At 43.6% G+C, this 11,827-nt stretch overlaps 1 protein-coding gene across 7 annotated transcripts in view; it reads right to left on the bottom strand.

Moving 5' to 3' along the window:
* Positions 1–273: 273 nt before the first annotated feature.
* The window catches only part of vav3 (vav guanine nucleotide exchange factor 3), a 104,902-nt gene continuing 93,348 nt past the window's right edge, over positions 274–11,827 (bottom strand). For 5 of the 7 annotated variants that reach the window (XM_016678905.1, XM_016678909.1, XM_016678908.1 and 2 more), the window contains 3 exons: positions 6,520–6,606; positions 4,961–5,112; positions 274–3,568 (listed from right to left, as the gene is read on the bottom strand). In XM_016678905.1, coding sequence (XP_016534391.1) covers positions 3,524–3,568; positions 4,961–5,112; positions 6,520–6,606 — 284 coding nt within the window. In that variant the 3' untranslated portion in view covers positions 274–3,523. The remainder of the gene's footprint in view (positions 3,569–4,960; positions 5,113–6,519; positions 6,607–11,827) is intronic. The other 2 variants (XM_007566589.2, XM_007566590.2) reach the window with 2 other exon arrangements.

The following is an 11,827-nucleotide window of genomic DNA, read 5'->3' as shown; positions in this document are numbered from 1 at the left end:
TTTTCCAACTTTGTTACAGCTGAAAGTGGTGGATCAACATCACGTTAAAATATGGATTAAGAATGAAATGAAAGCTGGAGATTAAATGTAGAATATATTTCTGTCTGTTGTTATAGGGTTTTTCTGAATGCACTTAAAAAAAAAAAGATTTTTCCCCATGAACTGTCTGTACACCTTCAACATACCACCAGGTCTAAAAGTCACTTCCGAACTAAATTAAACACACCGTTTCATCCAATTCACAACAAAGAAGAAAACCGATACATCAAGACATTAGAAGAAGCAGTGTATATCTTTATTCCGCTCTATGTACATCATTTACAGTATAATACAGCAACAATACAGGGTTCTGCTACAGTCAGGATTGCACCGTTTTAGAGTCAGGCCTCAGTGGTTGGGTACCGTGGTTACGAGAGACGGCAGATACAGCATACATCTTTGGCTTTACTGGCATAACAAAACACACACAACACACACACACACACACACACACACGACACATCTGAATGCAAACGTCCATCACGACGGACCTGAAGGTGAAAAGAAATGACGGGAGTCTGCATGGTCACTCTGAAGTTCTTTCTGCACATGCAGAAATCATCTCCGATAAAATTGGCATAAAGTTCATCTGAGGTCAAATTAAAACCGGTCAACGCTTTGCGCAGGGAAGCATCTCCGCAAGCGATTGGACGAGACACGGGCGGGGAAACAAGGGAGGGGAAGACAGAGACAGAGACGAATGCGGCGGGGTCGCCGAGGTGAGGAGATGGTGTAATGATTAGATCACAGATACCCTTGAGCCTCCTACCAATCCCTCCTGCGCTCCAAAAAGAAAAAAAAAGGAGAGGGGCAGAGGAAGACCTGCAGCTTTATATGGCCCTGCTGTCAGAGGTCAAATAGGCCGAGGAAGAGGAGGAGGAGGAAGAGCGGGAGTGGATTACTGGAGTCTGTGATTAGAGAACCGGCTCCATTTTTATTTATTTATTTTTTTCAAAAGGAAGGTGTGATCTATCTATATAAGGAAGGTCTCTGTTTTCCTGGCGATATTATTGGAGGAAGATTTTCAGGGTTAATATTCAACATAGCAGAAATTCATAAATTAAAATTTTAAGCCAAAACAGAAATATGATTTACTGAGAAATTCAAACCAGTTTCCTCCTCCTCCTAATCATATGACGTCATCTCCAGACTTTTAGAGCTGCGTTTAGGATGCTTCCATCTGGTGGTCAATTATTGACATTGTTGATTTGAAAGCCATTAAAAAAAGAAGAAGAAAAAAAAATAGGACTCATTAATGTGACTCGTTCTTGACGAACAAAAAAAAAAAAGAAAAAAAAAAAAGATAAAAGTGGCGAGTGTCAGATGTGGCAGGGTGTTATTCGTGACTTTCACACGTAATGGACCCATTAAGTCCACAAAACAGTCACAATGGAAACCATTAACCGACACCGTGGCACAATGCGAGTTGGCGTCGACACAATGAAGATGTGACAGTGGGGTGGGGGGATGGGTGGGAGATGAGGAGTGAAGGAATCGCCTCGGGGCTGATTTTCAAATGTGACAGCTGCCTTGATCTCGGTTAAATTTCAATCTCAGCTCTGCAACTTCATCTTCAAATGCACTTTCCTACGTCTACAAGTACAGCCTCTGGTGTGGTGGGCTGCTAGGGAGGCAGAACGCAAAGATCCAAATATGTCAGGAAAAGAAGTAGTAAAGCAGAGTAAAAACAATAAAAATTAAAAAAATAAAAATTCAACATAGTGTTCTGGTTGCCTGAACAGAAATTAGACCGGCTCATGATTGGTCGCCTAGCGCTTGACCTCCAGAGAGGATTATAAATGATATAAAAAAATGGAAGAAAAGTACAAGTTTTGCTTAGAAAAGGATTTCGTGTTGAAGATAAATCAGGACAACATAGGATAAATGTGCAAAGGTATTCACACCCATTCAACTATTCCACATGTAAAGTTGAACATAAAACTCTAAAACAGGATTTCCACGCATCCTTAAAAAGCCTCAGCGGTAAGACTTTTTGAAATTAAGGCCTTAAAATGTTTTAAACTCGTTGGAAAAAATGTAAGTTGGCAATAAAATAAAACTATTTTTAAAAATGTGTATTGTATGCAGTTTATTTTTTGTCCAACTTTTCAGTTTGAGTCGCACTCAGACGTCTGCATTGTGTTCTGTGACTCCAAGCGGTTGAGGCTACAGCTACTAGCTGCTAATTTGGCTCAGCTAGCTAGCTAGATTTTTTATGTCTATCAGGTTCGAGTGTAAATTTATCGCCTACATCCATCTTTGCCACCGGCTCACTTCTGTTGGCCACACACACGATGCTACATTCATTCTGTGCAAAAAAACCCAAACCTCAGCAGTATTACTATATAAAATATGAATAATATAATGTGATTCACTGGTAATATAATGTAGAATTACTATTTTTTACATTTCTGTGAAGATACAGACCTTAAATTTGTATTTGGTCTTCAAAAGTCTTAAATTTGATTTAGTGGAACCAACTCCAAGTTAGTGGACCTGCATTTTTATTGAGGAGTGTCAGAGAAACTGGGGCAAAACAAGTTTCTAACTTTGTCTGAGACGTCTCAAAAATGTGGAGCAGTTCAAGGGGTATGAAGACCTTTGGCAGCCAGCGAACAGCGAGTCAGCCATCGCCCCCGGCGAGGTCGAAGCTGAAGAAACCATTCGTAAGTGCGGGCTCGGCTGTCTCCTCCTGACAGGCAGCTAATGCCCACAATAAGATAAACCCCCGGCGGACGGGCTCCTGTTGACAGAAGCCGCCACCGATAAGAGCGGGAGGATCGTTCACGGCCGGGACGACGAACAACACGAGAGGCTCGGCTCGGAGATAAAGAGCGAAGGAAAATGGGAACAACGGCGATCAATCGCTGGCAGCTGTGCGGTGACGCTATCCGACGCCGTCGCCACCACCCCCGCCCGCTCCCCGCCATTCCTCCAGTAAGAGCTCGACGATGCTGCGATCGCAATCTGATGGAGGAAGGAGGGAGGTGCGAATGAATCCGAGTCGTCAATAACGGCCTGCGTTTGTAGTACAAACACACGAGCAAGGTCACAACCGGCTGGAATCCATCCAGAGTGAAATAAAATCCAAACAAAAAAAGAAAAAAGAAAAACTTCACATAGAGGGACTCCTTAGAGAGCCAGTAGTTGATGGCATCCAAGTCTTTGCTTGTGGGAGAAAGTGGGAGCTGAGATGGGCAGATGGCGGCAGGCCGGTGGGGAAGAAACGAAGCGACGGATGAAGGGTTGGAGAGAGGGAGCATCAGCCGAGCTCATTTCCCCTCGACGGTCAGGCTGCTCCGCTGCACCGAGTCGAGCAGAAATGATGGGGCTTGTTTGGGACCGCGGCCCACTGTAGCCCTTTCTCTCAGCCGAAGGCCGCTGGGGCGGTTTGAGGCAGCAGGGCGTCGTGTAGGAGAGTCGAGCGGCCGCGCTGCTCAGTCTTCTCTTTCTCTTTTTTTCCCAATCCAGCTGGTCGGTCGGCTCACTCCTCGCCCTCCTCCACGTACGTAGACGGAAACCAACCGACCTGAGGGAGAAAGGAAGGAGAATAAGTGACGGATTGAGAACCCTCGTCCTTTCATTCGGCTTTTAACACGAACCAACAGGCTGATTACTGTCACCTCCCCGCCGGTGTTTTAATTTAAAACTCCAACTCGGCAGTAGTGAAGTGAAGCTGCTTAAGCTGCAGATGAATCACAACCGCAAAAATCCAAAGATCAAAAGTCGATTTTGGAGAGCAAGATTAGCAATGCCGCCACTGAAAGATACGGAATATTGTTCTGAAAATTGCTTTCCCAAGATGAGAAGCTACAATTTCATTCTGAGATCCTGTAATTTTTTTCCCCGTCTCCCTTTTCTTGCTGTGAAATTCCCAGCGAGCTTCCTTAGTGCTACGTGAGCTAAAAAAGGTAACACGGTTATTTAATGAAAACTTTTTTTTTATACATACAGTAGCTTCCAAAAGTATTCATTTTTCTCACATTTAATGTCACAACTATAAACTCACACGCATTTTGCAGAAATTTTCTTTGATGCAACACAACGTAGAGCTGCAATGACACCAAGTGTGAAAAGTATAGAGTATAAATAAGTATAAATTATTGCATTTACAGCAAGTTCTGCCTTAGTACTGTGAAATTAATTACAGGTCATATGCTGCACTATGAAAAAAAATAAAGATTTCAGAAGGGCACTCTTTTGTCCAGAAGAAACAGGGCAGGTGCTCTAGCACCACCTAGTGTCTATCTGTGCCTACAGGTGACATTATCAAGTAAAAACAACTAATTATCAACATATTGTTGTTTTTATCACATTCTAATCTTATAATTTACAGAAAAGCTTCTAAAATAGAGAGATGTTTGTCACAGTGAGTTACACCAGCTGGTTTCCACTGCCTTCCCTGGGACAAACGGCTCTCTTTAGCTTCCCTTCACTGTAAACACTCAACATCTGGCTGAGCAGAGGATCGAAACGCAAACACAGCAACACTTCCAGACTCTCCTTGCTGAAATGCAGAGAGTCGGCGCACACTGCGGGGGGTTTCCTGCATTCTGACCCCGACGTCTCTCGGTAATGTGTGTGGAGAGCTCTGCCGGGATTGGCTTTTACGGATTTAGGCGTAAACAACAACACACTGAAGAACGAGCCATGAAAAGTGGACAGGAATGTTTTCTGGGTCCTTGCGGAGTAAAATATTCACCAAAATATCTTCTCAAATCAATACAAGAGTAAAGAGTTCATTAACAGGGAACTCTACGGTGAATTTTAGAAACATTTAAACTTCTTTAAGGAATCCAATTCAAAGCTACAGTGTTAGCATTTGGGGGCTGGATCCAGAAAATTAAAAGAAAAATAAAAAGCATGAAGCTGCTCCCACAGTCCAACTTTCTTCTCCTCTGATTTGAGGAGCGACACTCACCCGGCCGTTGACTTCGCCCCGCCACCAGCCGTTGGCTCCGGACTTGGTGTAGATCTTCACCACGTCGCCCTCCTGCAGCGACAGCTCCCGGGTGTCTCTGGAGCTGAAGTCGTACCGCGCTATGGCCACGCCGATCACTTTGGGCGTCAGCACTTGGGGCGAAAAACGGAAAGAAAAAAATAAAAGAAAAACACATTTCAGAAAATGTTCAAACGTGCCGACATTTCCACAACAGGTATGAACAAACAAACACGTACAGACAGTCCGACTGATGTGGACGCAGGAGTGGAGACGAGCTTTAGATGAGTTCAAAGAACTGAAAAGGTTTAAGAAAAACTTTTCCCCCTTTACTGCCCACCCCTATAAAACGTGTTAATTGCTTTAAAATAAGTATTTTCATTAATGTTTCATTGCAGCAGCAGAACATCTCATGAAAATAGATGGAACAATCCAAGTACATTTGTGAAAAAAAAGAGCTAATCAAATTATGTCACAACTTTTGACAATTGAGGAAGATAACAGAAGCATTTCTATAATTTAGAATTAAAAAAAAAAAGAAAAGTGCCAAAAGGTAGAACAAGCTTTAGGTGATCAGACACATTTATTTAGAATTTTAGTAAAATGTAGCATTTTGCCATTTTTATGTTTCTACTAATATTTTATCTCCTTGCTTCATTTTTATCCCTGAATCAACAGAAAGCACTTTGCTGCAGGACTCACTGAAGAAAATTTGATTGACTAAATAAATACATTTGATCCGTATTTAGTTCTTTATACTAATCTGTTAGATATTATTCTTAGATACATACCAATACTTGATATCGGACTTGAAAACCTCTTTAAGAAAACACTATCTGAGTTCCAACTAGTTTTCACAGACGAAGACCAGCTCCGGTGTCTTGACGCATGTGTGTGTGTGTGTGTGTGTGTGTAAGAGATAGAGAATAAATGTCTCCTGTTGAGGAGAAAACAGTGCGAGACAGATGTGGAGCAGGTAGAGCCAGTTACCAAAGCTCCATCCCACCCTGCCGCCTCTCCTGTTGTCCAGACCGCCCGCTCTGCCCGGGCTAAGCTGACAGGTTGAAATGGGATGTCAGACCTCTACAACCTGGCCGTGGGGATAGAATATCTAATATAGAGAGGCTCTGCGAACTTGGACACTTCCACCTTTTCTTTGACGGACGGACCCACAGGCGCACACACACACACATCAGACACAGCTACATAAAAGCTAAAAAAATAAATGAATAAAATGCCTCACATGCCAGGTCTTTTTCCTTTTTTTTTTTCAAAAGCAGTATAACATGCAAAAACAAAACACATGAACCTCACATACTGTACATGCAGTAGTCAAACAAAACACGTAGGGCGACGGGTGTGCACGCGCGACGACGCGAGAGTCGAAGCGCTGCAACGGGAGGCCAGATGAAAGGGTGCAAAAGCCGAGGTTCGTGCGATGATGCGAAGGCGCCGGGCTGCGGGACAGCATGCTAAGCAGCCTTCGGCGGCGTTGAGAGGAGGAGAAGAGAGAGAGAGAGAGAAATGGAGTGAAGCTATACCTGTACCTGACCAGAAGGGAGCAGAGGAAGGAGGCACAAAGCTGTAGCCGGCAGGAGTTACGAGAGAGAGGCCGCAGAGCAATGGAGCTATGGCGGGGTGGGGCGGGGCCAGGCAGGAGGTGAGGAGGGGATGGGGGGGTCGCAGAGATGCGGGAAAGGGGGAAGTAAGAGGGTGGCAGAAGGAAAGAGAAGCAAAGGAGATAAATGAAACATGTTTTCAAAACACTCCAAACCTGGATTTTTCTATTTCAAATGCATGTTTGGTAGAAACTAGTGCATGCCCTTCGCCGTATTTACTCTCTTTTTATCCCATGCACAGACTTCAGCCAGTCATCGACTGTTCAACTCAAATAGGAACCCAAATGCTTAACGTTGTGCTGTTCTGTAAGTGTGCTGGTGATTCCTCGTCGTTTTGCCTGATTTCAGCCCTTAAGCCCATAAGCGGAGTGAAATCAAATTGTCCTCAACGCCCACCAGAAGACATCCGGAAGGTGTTATAATTGAAAACCTCAAGGAAAAGTAGTGCAGGTAGGTTTAGTTCCCGAATACACAGATCCAGAACATCGGGGGCTGAAGGGGTAAAATGAAGTTCAAAGGCTGATCCCCCCTGAGCCCTTGTTGCTGCAGTTCATCCGGCTTTTATACCCGATTTATTGTACAATGCCCGTCAATCTGTGGGTCCGCTTCTCTTTTAAAGGTCACGGGAACCATTGTTAGACTATAATCGTTCTTGAAATGCCACAGGATTACAAAATACCGGACTTGGAAGTCAGTTAGAAATGTTCAATCGGACCAATTTTGAGTCAAAGAAATACACCTGTATCTTGGTTAGGAACAACGTTTCTCATTTAAATCAAAGAATTTTAACGCATTTGTGATTGAAGTACTACACAATTGGTGAAAAAAAACTTGATAAAAATCTATAGAAACTTCAAGTTGGTTAAAGACAAACTCATTAAATATAATTTCCATTGACAAAGGAGCTGATGGAGAGTAATGTACATACAGGTAACCAATTTCAGGAGCATAATCTTCAACAACTTTATTGCCTTCCTGCATCATGTAGTCTTGTTACAGCAACTCAATTTTCTCTAGCAGAAAAACAAATTACAAACCACATGAACTTCCTGATAATTTGGGGTGGGATATAACATGATAATTACAAATTATTATTATTTTTTTTTTTTTTTTTTTTACATACAAAAGTTGTGAGCCAGAACTTTTGCATTGAGTCTCTGGTATGCCCTTGAATCTGACGCACAAGCGAGATCTGCTTCTCTTGACCCCCTCTGGGTTTATTTTTCCTTCAATAAAAGATCTGATGAGATGCTTGTTGTCAAAAACGAAGTTGGCCAATCACAGAAGTTATCCAAGACTACAATACAATCTCGAAACAAAAACTTTTGCTTCAGTACAGACGTGCCCCATGCTGATGTCAGCGTCTGCAGAAGTCACATAAACGATCAGGTGTTCATTTAACACTTGAAGGCTAACTGGGTACAAAAGAACTTTGGCCTAATCTGATGGCTGTATAAAATTTAAAAAGCAAATTAAAAGCAGATATTATTTATTCAACAATTTAGCAGCAAAATAGAAACATCAGGCTACTGGTCACTAGTGATGAAACAACAAATCCAAAGCAGTTCAGCACCACAGAGAGCGATCTGATCATTTTATCAAGAGTCTGGAGCAGCTAGCAAACTGCTGAAGGTAGGTTTATTGTTGACGCGTTGAACCAGGTATGCAGCAAGTGGACAACACAGCGGCACGTTTGTAATTTGCTTGTAATTTTGTGTGTCATAAAGTTAAATATAAGAGTGAAAATAAAGCCAATCATGTAGCACAACATTTTATACCTGTTACATCACTAAACTCAGTCGGTCTTGTAAAGTATTTAGCAACCATGAGGTCCATGGCCCTCCCACAAACCCCTGAAGCTCCGCCCATGTACCTAGCTAAAGTCTATACAGCCAAGCTTTGCCTACGTGAAACTGTAATTCCCAGTGCGGCAAGTAAATGCCCCAACTTTGTGAAAAATGTTCCACTTTGAACAATGCAATAGGAGAGTTAACCGGCCCAAGTTATTGATATGCTGTAAGGAGAGCAGGGCTCTAGTGGTTTTTAAAATGAATTCTAATCAAGGCGCTTAGAGACAGCTCAGCAAGCGCTGATGGTTTCGGGGTGCGAGCGATATGAAGAGGGATCGCACAGCCGCCGAGACGCCGGGTGAATTTCACATGCTTTATTTTTGAACAATCTGATTTGTGTGACTGCTGAGAATCAGTACACACACACACACACACACACACACACACACACACACACACACACACACACGCACGCAGCGCATCATTTCGTGGGAGAGAGAGAGGGAAAGTGAAGATGAGTGTAAGAATCCAATCATGAGCCAAGAGTGCCCACACAGACTGCGAGCTGAAGCCGCTCCATGGCGTCCTGTTTGTTTATGTTCTAAGTTAACACTGGCGGTGTCGTGTTATCAATCAGCTGTCACACGACGAAAGCCGTCCAAAGAGCGCGGGAGAAAGCACGAGCGTTAATTAGGAAGCACTCCAGCGGCGCTCTGGGAATGACGGCAATCATAAACAGAAGTCATTTAAATGTGAAAGCGAGGAAATGAATTCTGCGCTCCAGGAGTGGAGAAGGGAGGGGGAGGAAGGGCTCGCCTTGTAAAGACGGAGGACTTCGGCAGAACAAAACAAAACAAATTTGGACCGGAGCGGCCTCGACTTGAAGCTTTGAAGCCGAGATTGAACCGCGGGAACGGAGAAACCCAGCAGCCTCGCGCAATCTGTTCGCATTTCCGACGCGCCCCTGAACGCGACCGGCGGCGAGCGCGCAGCGGCACGTGGGCTTCAGATGGGATCTTATTTAATGCTCGTTGTGATGTCAGATTTTTCATTACCCACTGATGAGCGGCTCACACAACGGGTTTGATGGCGTTTCTCAGCTTGTGCGCCGTGAACATGGAAACAGCAGGCTTTGATAAGGCAAGCTGCTTCCTGTTCGTCGGTTAACTGGTAGCAATTCTTCCCTTTTTTTCCCCAACCCAGAAACATTCATCCAAGCTAATGAGACAGAAAATAAAAGCGATTGAAACGGAAAAGCGTCCCGAAAACGTCGCTCCTCGCGTTTCCGCGCCACGAGAACCTCCTTTTTTATTTCGTCTTATAATCACTCCTGAGGTGAAAGTCTGAGGATGCATTCGCCTCTAAACATGATCTCATTAAAATGCTGCGTTCAAGCTCACACGCCAGCTACACCTGTAAACTTCCACATCAGCGACGGTGTCTCCTTTCATTCAGCTCGGATAAATAAAAGCCGGATGCTCAGAGAAAATCGGGGTTAGCCGCAGTAATGACACAGACGCAGAGTTGCGGCGGCTGAATGCATAAATAATCAACAGCATTTTTTTTGTGCGTCGGTACAGTTTGAAGCGTCTGAAGTGCTCGCTTTTGTTCGGAGGCGATGCTGGGTTCGTTCGCGAAAGGAACAAGCGTTTCTTTCTTGTGAAGGTGGAAAGGAAAAAGGAAATCCAGCTCCTGAAATCATCAGCTCAGCCGCTGACAGAACACAACAACCTTCAGTGATGCTGACAGTCTCTGGGCTGCTTGACGGAGTAAAACTGTGTTTGTAGAAACATCAGACGGTTCATGAACTTTACAAACACCCCTGTCAGTGCTTTATACAGAGTCTTGCAAAAAAAATAAAAAAATAAATAAATACCCAGGAGCTCAGAGCTTATTCACATTGTGTTACTTTGCGACGTTCAAACACTTCACTGTACTTTAACGGGATCAGCAGAAAGTAGTGGATGATTCAGCTATGCTAGTGGTGAAGTGGACAGTTAAAACTAATAATATATTTTTTAAAAAAGAGGGGCGTCCACTGGTGCTCAGCTCGCTTTAGTTGGATGCCGTTAAATAAAATCCAGAGCACCCAGTGAGGGGTGAAAGTTTTACGGTGCATTCACACCAGCCATGTTTAGTCCAGTTTCAGCAAACTCCGGTTCGTCTGTTTAGAAAGTCCGGTTCGTTTGAAGAGGTGTGAATGCACAAACGAACTCTGAAGCCAACTCAGGTCTAAGTCTCGGTTCGGTTGAAGTGAGCTCTGGCATGTTTCAAATGCATATATGAATGCCAAGTCACTCCAAAAGTCACTGTAGCGTAGGGCATTCTGGGTAAATGGAAGCACAATGTGTGTGCATGTCTAGCGCAAGCGGCAGAAATGGTCGGCAGTCTTTTGCTGAAGACAACAGAGAAATCTTGCAGTTGCTAATGTCTGATGCCCCTGCATTGTGTGAAGACGTTACGCTCAGTGTCTTCTTTTGTGGTTTTCTTGTCGTCTCCTTCAGTGGTTCTTGGTGTAGTGCCCCCACAGGCAACGAGGTGAACAGGTATTTCAATTAGTTTGGCTCATTTGAAACAACGTGACATTGAACCGCAGCAGCTGAAAATGTAGCAGACGTCGCAATTGAACTGGAACTGATCAGATGTGAAAACATCGTTAGTTTATGGCTGACTAGAGCCGGGAGAGACTTGGCCCAACAGAGGAGCTATATACAAATATACACAACTCTATGCTGCATTGGTCTCTCACATCAACTTCTAATAAAATACACTGACGTCTGTGGCTGCAATGTGACAAAATGTGAAAAAGCTCAAGGGGTATAAATACCACTGCAAAGCACAGTCAAGATACACAAAGACTAAACAATATGATAGATTTAAGTAGTTGCACATATCAAATGATTATGGATTAGATATTAACACTTCGAGTCCGGTTATGAATGTTAATTTATTGAGATTATCCTGTTCCCATGGAACTCTAATTGATTTGATCTTCAGTAATCAGCCAGGGAGTGTTATCAAATCTAATACCATGCTCGGGGAATTCTCCCACCGCCGTCTGACAGCGAGTCAAAACCGATTAACATCACAGGAGGCTGAGCTGCCGGTAACGGCGAATCACTGTGCAGCTCTTTAAAAGCCGCCAAGGCGTTCCCATCTGAATTAAGGCAGCGCGTTTAGGAGGCAGCGCTTTCGCCTGGGTAAGTGTTTTAACTTCTTTTTTCCCCCCCACCTTCGTCACCTGGCTTTGGTGCCAGGCGATTAAAGGTATCCTTGGTGTTTATTCTTTCCCACAAGAAAATATATGAATATAAACATAACATGGTCCGTTCCAGTTTTAATGAGAATCACGATAAAGCGTCAAATGTCACAATGATCAGTGAAATAGTGTGTTTTTGTAATTTTCTAATCATAAGTTAAAGATGTGGAGATACGAAGAC

Source organism: Poecilia formosa, unplaced genomic scaffold (assembly GCF_000485575.1).
Source record: "Poecilia formosa unplaced genomic scaffold, Poecilia_formosa-5.1.2 Scaffold193, whole genome shotgun sequence".
Classification (NCBI taxonomy): Eukaryota; Metazoa; Chordata; class Actinopteri; order Cyprinodontiformes; family Poeciliidae; genus Poecilia; species Poecilia formosa.
This window is presented reverse-complemented; position numbering and strand designations above follow the sequence as displayed.